Source organism: Silurus aristotelis (genome assembly GCF_946808225.1).
Source record: "Silurus aristotelis genome assembly, chromosome: 1".
Classification (NCBI taxonomy): domain Eukaryota; kingdom Metazoa; phylum Chordata; class Actinopteri; order Siluriformes; family Siluridae; genus Silurus; species Silurus aristotelis.
The window spans coordinates 39,135,035-39,150,180 of record NC_139574.1 but is presented as its reverse complement, the minus strand read 5'-3'; the positions used below and the strand labels follow the sequence as shown (position 1 = coordinate 39,150,180).

Below are 15,146 nucleotides of genomic sequence, written 5' to 3'. Positions count from 1 at the left end.
TATTATCACTCTTTATTATCATTCTTTATTTATTTTAGACAAATGTATCCACTTTTTCCTGCAAGTCTGTGATCTTTATGCTAATGATCAGGAGTAAACACAAAATGGGGAACATCGCTTTTCCCCTCTTCACTCCGGTACCGATGGTTAATAATAATAATAATAATAATAAATGATAAATTCTGTGTTTTTAAGAGAATAAAATCCATAAACCTCAGAAACTCACCGTTCCAGGGGTCGTACAGTTCGTTTCATCCCGGCAGAGGGTCTTCATCCTCCACCTGGAACACGCCGTCTCTCGGAGCTACAGGAGGAAAATCCAAGTGATGCTGAGGAAAGAAAAGTCCAACCAAATAATATAAAATATATAATATAAAATATTTCATATAATACAAATCAAAAGTAATATTACAGAGTTGAATCCCAGTGGAAACGCGACTGATCCGAAGCTGCTGCTTTTCAGCTGATACACAGTGTGTGGTCAAAAGTATTTGGACACTTGTCTTTTCCAGCCAGATGTGGTTCATAAATTCACATAAATTCACATGCACTTAAATGCACCATACAGCTAATTAACATGCAAACTGTTGAAACACTTCATAGAAACAGAATGTAGAACCACTGAAAGGATTTTAAATGGGATTTAAATACCCGCTACAGAGGGAAGCAGGAGCTTTTCTGTAGCTCTTATTGCTTATATGTTCATGGCACAGGACCAAATATCAGTTTATTTTATCTTTCTATAATGAGCTGGAAAAAAAACATAAATGCTGCGGTGCCAATGGAAGATTAAGGAGAAAAAGAGTCTCCAGGGACTCTTGTCATTTTGGATGTTATTATTAAGGTGGGTAGTCGATACATCAGGTTTCCCTTCACTGTGGCACACTGACCTGCTTCAGCACATAATTCCTTTATCCTGACACATAGCAGTGTAGGGAACAGACTACAGGCAGCTGCAGGACGTGATGACTGGCTTCTTGGTGACTTTAACAACATGTAGAAATTGTAAACATTGTCCTGAAGTAGTTTATAATATGACAGGTGACAGAGGCTTCACCCCTCAGACGCTCCTCACCTCCTCAAATGCAGATGTGGAGCTCTGGATGTCTCAGATGGAAGATTTCTATACCACCCGGAAAAAGTGTGTAAGATTATCAGGGTGTGTGGTGTTTTGCACAATGTGGCACTGAGGACCAGTTTCCCTCTCCCTCCTGACCTCCCTCCCCCTCAGCATTATGACCCCGAGCCACAGCCCCCTGCCCCACAAGAGGAATATAAACTTAGTGGAAGAATCCATGAGGAGGTCATTCGGCGTTTGTAAGGAAGACAAAAATCATGGTTGTTAATAGTGTTTATTGTGACTCTTTGTAGTAAAAGATTAAAATCAAAATAAAAAAAAAGATAAAAAAAAGATTTGACAAAACAGAAATAAAAAATTATCAAAAGACGAGACGATCTACAAGATACAATAGCTTTACACTCAGCTTTATACTATTGACTATAAGTGTAAAACTATCATAAATAGCCATAAGAGAAACATAAAGAGGAAAAAGGCATGTTCAGACTCTCTGTTTCTCTTGTCGACTTCTTCTTTTTCTATTTCTCGTTTTCTTTTGAATGTTTTCTTGTCTCAGCTGAGCAACAATTTCCTCCCATCGCTCTCGGACCCTCATATAATGTTCTGTTTTATTCTCTGAAGTCTTCTTTTCTTCCTCACAGAGATTCTGGGTATCCTGGAGCCCCCTGTTGGTCTGAAGCTGTAAGTTGTTCCTCTCCTCTATGTCAAGTTTAGTTTTCTTTCTTTCGTCCTCTTGTTTTTCCTCAAAATCCAACGTGGGCTCAAACTGATCAACACGTTCCTCCAGTCGCTCTTTGTCTCTGATCAAATGATCTCTCTCCTGCTCTGCACTATTTTTTACTTTTTCACAGTGATTCTGAGTATCCTGGAGCTCCATGGTGGTCTGTTCCAAAGTGACCTCAAGCTGAGCAACATGTTCCTCTAAATTATTTTGTTCTCTCGTCCAGCTCTCTCTCTCACATTCTACAGTTTTCTTCTTGGTGGTCTGTTCCAACGTGACCTCAAGCTGAGCAACATGTTCCTCCAGTTGTTTTTGTTCTCTCCTCCAGCTCTCTCTCTCACATTCTACAGTTTGCTCCAGTTCCTCATGGATTTTCAGGGAAGACTGGAGCTCCATTGTGGTCTGTTCTAAAGTGACCTCGAGCTGAGCAACATGTTCCTCCACTTTCTCTTGTTCTCTGTTCCAGGTCTCTCTCTCACAGTCTACAGTTTTCTCCAGTTCCTTATTGATTTCCAGGGAAGACTGGAGCTCCATGGTGGTCTGTTCCAAAACAAACTCAAGCTGAGCAACACGTTCCTCCAGTTGTTGTTGTTCTCTCGTCCAGCTCTGGCTTCTCTCAGTTATGACCTGTTCCTGCTGCTTTCGCTCAGAAGCCAAAGTAGCCTTTAACTTTTGCACCGTCTGTAGCAGAATGGCTTTTTCTTCTTTCTCTTCTCTTATCTTCTCTATCATTAGAAGAGAAAATGCATCCAAGTCTTCTACTACTTTCTCCATGAGTTCCAGCTTCTCCTTCATTTCAGCAATCTGCTTAGTTTTCTTTGTTCTTCTGCTTTGAAAAAACTTTCTCAACCTTCTGAAGAGCTCCATGTTTATGCCTCTTTACTCACATGCAAAAACCTTGGAAATGAGAGAAACAGAGACGCGTTACCAATTATAGACGTTGCCTTACTGTGACGTCACAGAGAGATGCCCCGCCCTCCGTCTGTGACGTAACCCGGTCTCTCTTAACCGGACTATGCGCATGCGCACATTACAGAGGTAAAAAGCGGATAAAATATCATGTCTTCACAGCTTTTCTGTTGTTCCTGAGAGAAGAGCGATATTACAGTCATTAATAAGATAAAAACGGCTGTAAACTGTGTATAAAGCGAGTGAATCCGAGTTGAGAACCGGAAGTTGACCGGAGTGACTCTATGAATGTTGCAGAATCTTAAATGACCAGTAGGTGGCAGTGTGATGTGTATTAGAGCTCACTGTCACAGCAGGTAATTAGAAGTAGTGGAGCTCTAATGACGTCATTAATAGCGAGGACAAGACACACAGCAGTTTGGGATTCTTTTATTGACTTTATTGATGAATTGATTTGGAGTATGATTGTGTTTCTGATCAAAGTAAGTTCATGTGTATGGAGTAAAAACAACCTGTACATTTCTCACTTCCAGACAGTATTATGAGATGTTCATCTGCTGGAAGTTCATGTTTAATGCTGCATGTTTTATAGGATTTATGAGCTGGAAGAAATGTTTCTATATTGGTTTTGTTTTCAACAACTGGTGCATTTTTATCTTCTTTTTCCCCTCAACTATAAGGTTGAAACCACTTGTTTATTAAATGCATTATTCACTAAATAAACATCAATGAAAACTGAATGATTTGTTTTTATTGAATGTAAAAATATTAATTTGAGGATAATTGAACTTAATGAATCGAATAGTTTTGGATTAAATGAAGACTTTACTGAACTAAACAGCACTGAATTCTCCTTTAAATGAACTTAAGTTTACTGAACTAAATACTGTTACTTATATGAAAATAAACCCGGTTTCTTGAACCCTGTTCGGTTTCAGCCCCACTTTTGGGCCTCACAGCTGAAAATGACCTTCCTGACTTTCAATGGTAAAAGTTCCTGACAACAGTGTGCTACATACACAATTTACATCTCTTTTGAAACAACACACTTTGGGCTTTACATCATCCAAAGATGCTGAAGTTCATTAGAAAAAAATGTGTACGTCATAAAACATTTATATATCTGAGTTTAATACCCCTGATCTATGTGAAGACACTGATCATAATCATCATCATAATGTACTAACGTTAATTTGATGAGACAGACTCCACTTTGGACAAATTCAGTCTCCACATTAGACAATCACAGATCGAGCAGCTGCTAAAAGAGGCCAAAAAGCAAGAGCCCTGCAACCACGACGTGATTTGAACACGCAACCTTCTGATTTGGAGTCAGACGTGCTACCGTACGCCACGAGGTCCGAGTTGCTATGTGAACCCACCTCATGGCACAGAGTTGGCTTTGCATTTTTCTCATCACGGTTGTAATGACAAATTGAGTCTGATGGTCACGTTGCAGGCTCTGACATTTTCCGCTTTTGAAGTCCCTGATTGTTGGTGTAATTATGATTCATACATGAGTAAATAATGGTTTAGTCTCACTGTGGTAAGCATCCTTTATGGTGGTAATTTTGACCAACAAATGGCTTTAGTTGTCTTTGTTTGAACCCATAAGATATTCCCATGATCCTCCCATGCAAATATCATTGGTTCAAACATACTTTAACTGTGACATTATTTGACGTGTCACTGAAGCTTGAATTGTGAATACATAGGGTTGTTTTTTACTCTGGACAGGCAACACAGAAGATGCTGCGAGTAAACAGAATAATTCACAAGTCACTGTTATATGAACAATAAAACATTTAATTTAAATTAAAGGAAAATCTACGAAAATGTCAAATAATAAAATATAATAGATGCAAACACACAAAAGGTACAAATAATATTTCAAAATGATGTATATATTAGCGAAAGAGGCACAGGGTTTATTTGTATTTTTGTTATTATTATTATTAAATCTGATTAAACATTTTAGGAGAATATTTTCTTTATGTGGTTTGAGCTATAGGTGGTGGTGAGGGTTTCTGTGCGTACGTGTGTGTGTGTGTGTGTGTGTGCATGTGCGTGTGTGTGTGTGTGTGTGTCTGTCTGTCTGAGTTTTAGCCTGTGCATCTTCCGGGATCTGAAGTTCCAGGTGCCACCCAGTAAACTCCATGCAGTGGGTCCAGTAGAATGGGGAGTAATACAAACAGAGACACAGGGTTTATGTTTATTGTTGTTGTTGTTTTAAAATCTAATTAAAAAATGTGAGAAATTATTTTGTGTCATTTCATCTTTAGGCGATGGTGAAGGTTTGGAGGTGGTTGAACCATACACCTCATATAAAGAATCTAAAAAACAACAAGAAATACGTCACACATTTTAACAGCAGGAACAAGAAGCACCAAGTGTTCAGAATGCAGCCACATCATTATTCACATATCAGCTCACTGTATTTTCATGTGAAACAAACATGTAACATCTGTAACTTAGACAAAAGCAGCATTTCACACGAAAGAATCAAACGTCCAAATTCACACGTGATGAAATGATACACGATTACATGTTCATTAGCTGAATGAGATCTAACACACTCGTTCACACACTCGTTCACAGTGAGGTTCTGTAACAGCATGTGCTTTTGAGGAGATACTTACAGTACATGTGTCTGGACTCTAAAGTCTGTTCCCAATGATCCTGACAGGAACAACAATAACTACAAAGGAAGATAAGGCACATACTGTGTGATCTCTAACATGTTCATTCACACACTTGTTCACACACTCATTCACACACTCACTCACACACTCATTTACACACTCGCTCACACACTCGCTCACACACTCGTTCACAATGGTTCTGTAACAGCATCTGCTTTAAAGAGAAACTTACTTCGGTTTGGATTCTGCGGAGGTCCAATAATATTATTGTGCCTGATGGCATCAACATCAATTCTGTTTATTCTGGGAGCATCTCCCATTTCATTTGTCCTTCTGGGTATCCTGAGAGAGAGAGAGAGAGAGAGAGAGAGAGAGAGAGAGAGAGAGAGAGAGAGAGAGAGAGAGAGAGAGAGAGATGGTAAGGAACTTAGATTTGCTAGATAATACACATGTACTCAACACACACTTACAAAGCTTTCGCTCAGCAGCTCTCAGTGTCTCTCTGTTTTACGTTTCATCAATATGTCTGGTAATTGTGTAATCTGAGAGGAACTTTAGCTATTTCTTTAACTGCGTCAGGGCCGAGCATCTTGTTCACAGCGGCTTTGCAGGCGGGGGGCATTAATGTCTCTGCCTCAGTGTGGGGCTTTTTTTGATTAGGCTACGAGTTGAGCTACTAGGTAGGTCACTTTGAGATCTTTCTCATTCACCTTTGTGTTTTTGAGATATTGGTGTGTGTGTGTGTGTGTGTGTGTGTGTGTGTGTGTGTGTGTGTGTGTGTGTCATGTATGTCGGTAGTTGCTGTTGGCCTGTTGGTAGCTCCATAATTAGTTTCTCCTCATCCTCTTATCATATATATATAGTGGTGTGAAAAAGTGTTTGCCCCTTAATGATTTCTTATTTTTTGCATGTTTGTCACACTTTAATGTTTCAGATAATCAAACTAATTTAAATATTAGTAAATGATACGCAAATTAACACAACATGCAGTTTTTAAAATATTTTTTTATTATTGAGGGAAAACAAAACCCAAAACAACATGGCCCTGTGTGAAATATTTCAATTTCTCTCACCACACACAGGCCTGATTACTGCCACACCTGTTAGCAATCAAGAAATCTCTTAAATAGGACCTGCCTGACAAAGTGAAGTCGACCAAAAGATCCTCAAAAGCTACACATCATGCCAAGATCCAAATAAATTCAGAAACAAATGAGAAAGTAATGGAGATCTAACAGTCTGGAAAAGGTTATAAAGCCATTTCTAAAGCTTTGGGACTCCAGTGAACCACAGTGAGAGAAATTATTCACACATGGCAAAAACATGGAACAGTGGAGAACCTTCCCAGGAGTGGCCGGCTAACCAAAATTTCCCCAAGAGCACAGAGACCACTCATCCAAGAGGTCACAAAAGACCCCACAACAACATCCAAAGAACTGCAACCTCACTTGCCTCAGTTAAGGTCAGTGTTCATGACTCCACCATGAGAAAAAAACCTGGCAAAAATGTTTTTTCCAAGATGAAAACTGCTAAGCAAAATGACCGTAAAGGCTCGTCTCACTTTTTGCCAGAAAACATCTTGATGATCCCCAAGACTTTTGGGAAAAGGAAAGCTGAGTAGTTGAGCGCGAGCCGTTTGCATGTTGTTAGCGCGATGCTCGATGTTCACAATGCAAGTTATTGCTCGTAATGCATTCAATAAAAAGTTTTTGCTCCTCCTGTCAAGTATTTATAAATCATGTTACTCACAATACAAGCTTCCCCTGTACGTGAATTATCATGACACCAATCTGAACTTTTGCTGTTTCCTTACGGATGCTTTTAATTGTCGGATTCTGGTCCTTGATTTGAGACTTAACGCATCAATAAAACAAATGTTTAGTGATGAAAAAAAACATTTTCACCTGAGATCTTTACATTTTTTCATACCTGTTAGTATTAAGATGGTTGAGAACCTCACACTGGTTCTCTAAACACATTCTTATGTTGTCTGTTCAGTGTCTATAGGATCTTTACGATGTGGGTATGTAAGGTACACGGAATGTCTTTGTGAGGGCTCACATATCTCTGGTTACTATGTCTTCTTACCCAATCAGGAACAGTTTTAGGTCAGGTTTTTTCCAGTGTGAATATATACTTGTCTGTTATCTGCATTAAACTGAATAAGAACATATGCGTCATTCTGTGTGCTGTGTGATTCTTCCCTGATCAGAAAAGACCCCAAGGGCATCGTAGTTTGTATGGAAAACCTCTCCAAGATTTAAGTGTTTGTTCAGGCATGATAAAAATATAACAATATCTGAGTAAAGGAAAGGACGTTGTGAATAAATGTGTTGCGTTAAAGGTTTTTAATTTTTAATAAAAATGAAGAAATGTGTGCTGCATTAATTGTGCATTAATAATATTAGTGCTGTTAAAATGAATTTGGGTTAACGTGTTTATTAACACGCTCATTTTGAAAGGTTTTTTCAGTATAAAGGACATTATATAAAGGTCAACCCAAACAGATCACAACAGTTAAGCTTTTTCATGAGTCATTTATACTTTTGCATTTTCTTTGTAGAATCTGTACAAAAACACACAATTTGACTTAATTTCAAAACACCAGGAAAACTGTAATGCAGGGAAAATGTACAAGAATCTGTATGTGCTCTGTTATACTGCATGTATTATATGCTGTATAATAATGATGGTGTCTACAGCTGTGGCATCATGTTGATGTTATTAAGAGGATGATTGGGACTGAAGGCAGATGATTGGGTGTGAAACGCACGACCCGAAACTGTAAAGAGACAATCAATAACACTGCAGATCTATTATGTGTTTTATTTATTTATGTACAAAAACATAAAAAAACAATTATATCTATTAAACATTATTTATTGTAATAATTTTTTGGGTCTTTAGGTGAGAAGAAAGGAAGCTGATCTGCTTCAGGCACTTGGGGACGGCTGGAGGAACGGGCTTTGTGAGGTCTTTCTTCCACGATTCTAAAGCGTTCAGAGCGACTTTGGGGCTGCTGGGTGCCAGATCATGAGTGGCATAAACCACTGCGAGCTGCACCTCCCACGGCAAATCTGCACACAAAATCCATCATAAAATTAGGACTTGCTGGAACACTTTCCTGTTGATAGAGAACTAAAAATCAGAGAATAAAGATAAAGATTGATTAAGGACGTGTTTAATTGATCCTTTAGTGATACCTTTTTGTCCCCTGAACTCAGTGATGCTTTTTGTTAGATCCTCCACTGATGCTGCCACGTTCTCCTTAAGGCCATTTTGGCCAAGTCGCCCTGTTTGAGATAAAGAACATGAGTGAAAAACAGAAGAATCCAGAAATAATCTGAGATAATGCTCTAAAACAGGATTTACAGGAAACTTACCAAGTAGCCTGAATATTGCTGCTACAGAGACGTTTCTGTACTTCGTTTCCTCTGTTTGTGTTTGTTTCAGCCACGTATTCAAAATGAGCCACACACTTTTTCTGATGAATAAAAAATTGAACATATTAAATTGTAATTTTATGCAACAAGAATGGCAAATTTGCAGTATTTGGGACACACACTGTCTCATATGAGTCTCACATTTGCCAGTTTGCAATTTATCTAATGTTTAATAAACTAGAAAGATGAGAATTAAACACGTTGAAGCAGTTTCACATTCGGTACCGAATAACATGGGAGTCGGTCCAAATCCAGCCCAGTTGTGCACACAGAAGGTCCAGGCTGAAGACGTAGTCCCAGGCAGCAGGACAGAGATCATCACCATACCAACTGCTCTTCTGGAAAGTCAGACTTTTGTCTTTCAGAAGAGCCTTCAGTGTGCTGGTGATGGTGCTGCAGATGTTTCCTGGAGGCTCCTGGCAGAAAAATACATCATTTCTTTAAAAACCAGATCAATGAAACAATGTTTACGATAATATGATCATAACTGAAAGGTCACAACCAATCACAAGTGCAGATGATTGAAATACTGAGGTCGAGCTCTAACTGTGCATTCTGCTCTTTTTATAACCTCCATTTATTACTCTTATGTGAGGAGGAGTCCTAGAAAATGACCTCCAAATGACTCCAAGATTTTAAAACACATGCAAAAGACCACACGTTACTAAAGGGTTTATGTATCAGACAGTAGCAGGGGTAAATACTGCTCTAGAATAGTACATGAGTATGTAATTTGAGGCACAGATTTAGTTTGTTTATTCAGTATTGAGCACAGTGTCACATGGTTCTATATCACTTCCTTTATTAGTATATTATGAAACACAGATTGTTTTGACTGCATGTTTATTGCACTGATCTGATCATTTTGTCATAAACAGCGACATTAACGCTGGAGTTAAGTGCAGTTTCTTTGCTGCTCATTATCAGCGTTTACTCACACTAATAAAAAAAAGACTACAATAGTGATGTCCTGTAACACTTTTTGCTTGAATTTTTTAAGAAAAAAATGAAATACTTATTGATTAAATTCAACATGGATTTATAATGAATTTGCTCCATAGATCACATGGACATTGGACATTAAAAGTAGATTAAGATTGCAGTAAAACACTTGAAAATTCCAGTTGAAAAGCGATATTTAATGATTATTCTGGTGACAGTTGTGATGAGAATCAGCTACTTACTGTATCCCAGTGCAGAAATTTGCTGAGCAAGTAATAAATCTTGCCGTATGCCTTCATTTTGGACACGATGTGAACGGCTCTGCATAAAGGGCTGTTACAGGAGAAAACACTTGGCCATGCTGTCACCATGACCATTATTAGTTTTGAGGCTTCAAAAAAGTCTGCAAAGAAAACAAAATGATACCACAGATTTAAAATACACTTTATAGGAAGAAATACAAAACCAAAAACAGAACACAAGTGGCTTCTTTATATCACTGTCCGGATCATTTTTAGTAAATATATAATGAAATGTCAATATAATCTCACCTTCTTTGAGAAATCTGTAGGCGAGGGCATGTGCTTTATGAGAGTCTCCTCTCTTTTGACACAAGCCCACATAAACCCTACAGAGAGACTGCAGGAGTTCATGTCCCATAGACTCTTTCTCCGCCTTGATCTTCTCCAAAACCGCTTTTAGAAACGTCTCTGCCAACGTCTAAATGAGACGGAAGAAAAAGATCTAAATCAAACATGTATTCAAGTCATGTATTTGAAACAAATATGAGGGAGTTAAGACTTGACTGTAGATTAGGTTTAGAAAAACTACTAGAATTTGCATAAACCAAAACCTGGAGCAAACATTTTTACATGACAAATCATATCTACTGTTCAATTTCAGAACATCAGGACCAGTTAATTATGGATTGACTATTAAAAATGAGAAAACTCAAATCCAGAGCTATAGAATTGCATGTGTGAATTGAATGCACACTAAATAAAACAGAAGATAATCACTGACCTCGTTCTCACAAAACTTGGAAATGACAGATTTTTCTTCATCTGTCAAAGAAGGAAGTTCAAATTTCCCTTGAAGTAGTGCATCAATGCAGCTTGGTGATAAAACATCATAGCAGGAATGCTGCAGTGTTTTTAATGCACTACTGCTGAGGGATTGTTTTGTGTTTTTGTGAGCTGCAGCATCAAGTCGAGGCTTTTTAGCAGCACTGGGTGGTGGCATGTCTGATGCAGCTCTCTTTGTTCTAATATCAACAAAATGTAATCAAATCACATGACAGACAATTCTACAGTATATATAATACATTGGGAATGTGATATTACAGGAAAATAATCAGTATAAATAAAGTAAAAACAGTAATAGAAACTTACTTGTTTGTGTTGGTGTCCTGCATCTTTAAACTTTTTGTATCTAAAGTGTGCATTTATTAAATATTTCGAAAAATATCCACAAGCAGTCTTGATTGTCCTGTCGCCAGAAAAGGAGATTGTTTGTGTACTGGTTTCCATGGAAACGGGGCGTGGTTTTGTAACATGACCGTCTTTTTTGGTCTCTATTGATTGGTCCGTAGGGGAGAAATTGATGCACCAATCAGGGACGCGGACGCTACCAGAGAGGCGGAGTTTCTAGGATCAACGCGCCATCGCTGTAAAAGTGATGGGAAGATCGGATCATTTTAGTGACTCGGTTCTTTGAATCTCATTCATTAAAATTAGCGAATCATTTGTGAGTCATTTAGTTCCTCTGCATAACCTATGGAGATTTTGTGATGATTTGCTCACGCGCGTCCAGTAGAAAATGAATGAATCACTCTTTGAGACGAATCGTTCTTCTGAGTCACATTAAAGACTCTTTCAGAATCAAGGAATCGTTCATAACCGACTCATCACTACTCTGAATCATCAGTAATGAGCTCCGGGAGAAACTCCGTGTTCCAGGTGGAGGATGAAGACCCTCTGCCGGGATGGAGCGACTGTAAGACCCCTGTAACGGTGACTTTCTAGTCTTTATGGGTTTTATTCTCTTTTCAACACCGAGTCTCACACTTTGAGAACCACTGAGCTAGGCTAACTAGCCGGCTAACTAATCTTAGCTTCAATAGGTTTCATCCTCAGGTTAAATATTCTATTGCTTTTTCCTGCAAGGCCATGAATTTGATGTTAATGATCAGGATTAGACAATAAATGAGGAACAGATCACTTTTCTTCTCTTCACTCCGGTACCGATGGTCCTGATCACCTTTCCACCTGTTTTGAGGCTTTTATGGGGGATTTGTTTATCAATAATAATTGTAATTACAATAATTATAAATATTGCAACTAGCTATTTTGGTAATCAATTAATCTAATGATTTTTTCCCCAATTAATTGGATAAAAAACAAACTTATAATTAGATGTTTTGTTTATTATAACTGTATATCATTAATCATACAAAATCATTTAAGTATGAAAGATGAAGCAATTTGTGTAAATCAACATTTGTATTGTATTTTACAGATGGCAAGTTGGCAAACATACTTAAAAAAATCTATATAAAATATTATAACATTTTTTAAATAATTTTTGTTTAAAAAAACTACAGTCATTTTGTTTAGTTGTGAAAATATAAACATCTAGAATATATAATAAATACAATGTTGTATAATAATAAAATGATATGCATACATTAAATATATAAAAATTGAAAACAAGCATTTGAACGTAGTAAAGCCGCAGTAAATCACTTTTTAGAACAGATAAGTTACTGTTGTAGACAAATGCTATAAAAAGAGAATGAAGCGGAGAAACGCAGCAAGTTAACAGACTTACTGAAAAAAAAAAGGAAAAATATGCATCAGTGTACAAATGCTGTTATTTACTGCTTTTAGATTTAGTGTTTGTTCGCACCGTTTTAATGAAATCATCATGATGATGTGATCGAGTCGATTGCGCAACCTGATGCTCGCGAGTCACGACAGAACAGATCCAGTGCGACTCCCGAAGTTACAAACAAACAGTTTACACAATAACACTTCATTAAACTACACCATTTTTACATGATGAGGATAACAGCATTCGCTCACAACCAATTTCATCATCGATTATTATCGATTCGATTAGTTGTTGCAGCTCTAATAATAAATAATAAACTCAGTGTTTCAAAGAGAATAAAAACCCATAAAGTTTGGAAACACACTGTTCCAGCAGTCGTACAGTCGCTCTATTAAACATTTTTCTACTATTGAACATCAGGTAGCTGCTAAGTGTGTAAGTAGTAGTAGAATATAGTAGACCCTTTAGACCAGGGGGGTCCAAACCTTTTTATTACTAAAGTCCTGTATTAGATCTGTTACATATGAATTGTGTGTGGACACGACGTCTCTCCTGAAGGTTGTTGGTTACAAGACGGAGACAAAAAGTTATGGACGGCAAACCTTTTTTTTAACGGCCATAAAGTGTAAGCTATTAATATAAAGTGTGGGTTTGGTCATATGAGGGGATTTCAGTCAGCATCAGGGGGTAATTTTGCTGGTGTCGGCATAAAGACTAACAGCGGTGTGTAAGAGCAGTGTCTCTGTTGTGTTACAGCTCCATCCAACACTTTAATCTCGTAAGAAGCTCGAGACTGAGAGGAACCACTACATCCAGAGTCCACCCACATCCAGCTCAAGTTCCAGCTGTGGAGAAGAAACCAGTTTAATATTCAGTGAAAGCTTCTTCAGCATCTGTGAGTGACGTCCAGATCTACAAGAACACACACACACACACACATACACACACACACACACAACAATAACTATATTTAGTACCGTATTTTTCGGACTATAAGCCGCTACTTTTTTCCCCAGGAAACAGAGCTGCTGCACGGGAGCTTGGACTTAATGAGTAGATGATAAGACGTTGGAAACAGCAGCATGAGGATCTGAATCGGTGCAAAAAGACAATAAAATCCCGAACTAGAAAATGAGCTCGAAGTCTGGGTCAACGCACAGAGAGCGGACGGCCGAGGTGTTTCAACTGTGCAGATCCGACTGAAAGCGAAAACTATCGCCACCTCAATGAAGCTTGAGGATTTTGGAGGTAGACCATCGTGGTGTTTTAGATTTATAAAACGTAAAGACCTGTCCATAAGGTCACGGACGACTCCGTGTCAGCAGCTCCCTCCCAACTACGAGGAAAACGTTTCAAACTTCTGCAAATTCACTCATGTAAAGATAGCGGAGCATTCCATCAGCCCACACGACATAATTAATATGGATGAGGTTCCGCTGACATTTGATCTGCCGTTTACTCGGACTGTGAACAGAAAAGGTGAATCATTCATCGTGCTAAAAACAACTGGCCACGAAAAAACGCACTTTACCTGCGTACTGAGCTGTACGGCGTCGGGAGAAAAACTTTCACCGATGGTCATCTTTAAACGGATTACGATGCCAAAAGAAAAACTCCCGATAGAAATCGCTGTCAAAGTAAACAAGTAAGGATGGATAACGGAAAGACTAATGAAAGAACGGCTGACGCAGTGTTACGGCAAGCGACAGGGAGGATTTTTTCACAAGAACAAGGCATCGCTCGTTATGGACAGCATGAGGGCTCACGTAACAGATTCTGTGAAAGAAGCCATCAAGAGGACAAACTCCATTCCAGCTGTGATTCCCGGGGGCATAACAAAGTATTCAGTGGGAGGTTTGGATGACAAGGGGGGAGAAATCCTTCACTAAAACGGGCCGAATGCGAAGAGCAACTTATGGACAAGTCTGCAAGTGGATCCTGACAGCGTGGAGCACGGTCAAAAAATCCACTATAATCAACGGGTTTGGAAAGGCTGGACTACTGTGTGTTGAAGAGGGCAGCACGAGCTCAGCGGGGAATTTGCCTTCAGATGAACATGACGAGAGCGACAATGAAAACGATTCTGAGAGAACATCGAATGAAGCAATTCTGAGGCTGTTCAACTCCGACACCGAAGGAGATGACTTCAGTGGTTTCAGTTCGCAGGAGGAGGAACAATGACTTTACTGGTAGGCTCCTGTTTTATTACAAGCCGTGTTACAGGCACTGTTTTTCGTTAAAGCCTGTGTTAAGTTGTTTAGTTTCAGTGTAGGCACCTGCGGCTTATAGACAGGTGCGGCTTGTTTATGATAAAAATATATATATATTTTGTAATTCAGTGGGTGCAGTGTGTGTGTACGGTAGTTCATGCTTTTGTTACATCTAGATTAGACTACTGTAACACTTTACTGTCTGGGTGTTGGAGTAGGTGCAGAAATAAGCTTCAGTTAGTTCAAAATGCAGCAGCAAAAATCCTGAAAAGCGACTGAACCGAAGCTGCGGCTTTTCAGCTGATTCACACTGTGTGGTCAAAAGTATTTGGACACCGGTCTTTTTGAGTCAGATGTGGTTCATTCACT

The 15,146-nt window shown here is 38.7% G+C and overlaps 1 protein-coding gene and 1 long non-coding RNA gene across 3 annotated transcripts; both read right to left on the bottom strand.

Annotated features, from left to right (window-relative positions):
• Positions 1-4,913: 4,913 nt before the first annotated feature.
• LOC310725614 lies at positions 4,914-5,727 on the bottom strand. 2 transcript variants are annotated; one of them, XR_014533447.1, is made up of 3 exons: positions 5,583-5,727; positions 5,348-5,406; positions 4,914-5,041 (listed from the first exon to the last, which is right to left on the bottom strand). It is a non-coding gene; the product is annotated as an uncharacterized lncRNA (long non-coding RNA). The 2 variants fall into 2 exon arrangements; XR_014533448.1 differs by lacking the exon at positions 5,583-5,727 and having other exon boundaries at positions 5,348-5,571.
• Positions 5,728-6,155: 428 nt separating this feature from the next.
• Positions 6,156-10,051, bottom strand: LOC310724906 (little elongation complex subunit 1-like). Its single transcript, XM_083539333.1, has 5 exons — positions 9,978-10,051; positions 9,019-9,209; positions 8,734-8,834; positions 8,554-8,643; positions 6,156-8,427 (listed from the first exon to the last, which is right to left on the bottom strand). Exons 1-5 carry the CDS (start codon positions 10,032-10,034, stop codon positions 8,219-8,221), a joined length of 648 nt encoding a protein of 215 aa, XP_083395459.1. The 5' UTR covers positions 10,035-10,051; the 3' UTR covers positions 6,156-8,218.
• Between the last annotated feature and the right edge of the window lie 5,095 nt (positions 10,052-15,146).

Coding starts and splice junctions, on each gene's coding strand:
- LOC310724906 (XM_083539333.1), bottom strand. CDS start 10,034: ATGAAGGCATACGGCAAGATTTATTACTTGCTCAGCAAATTTCTGCAC. Junction 8,644..8,733: donor AGCAATATTCAGGCTACTTG/GTAAGTTTCCTG, acceptor TATCTCAAACAG/GGCGACTTGGCCAAAATGGC. Junction 8,428..8,553: donor TGAGTTCAGGGGACAAAAAG/GTATCACTAAAG, acceptor TTTTGTGTGCAG/ATTTGCCGTGGGAGGTGCAG.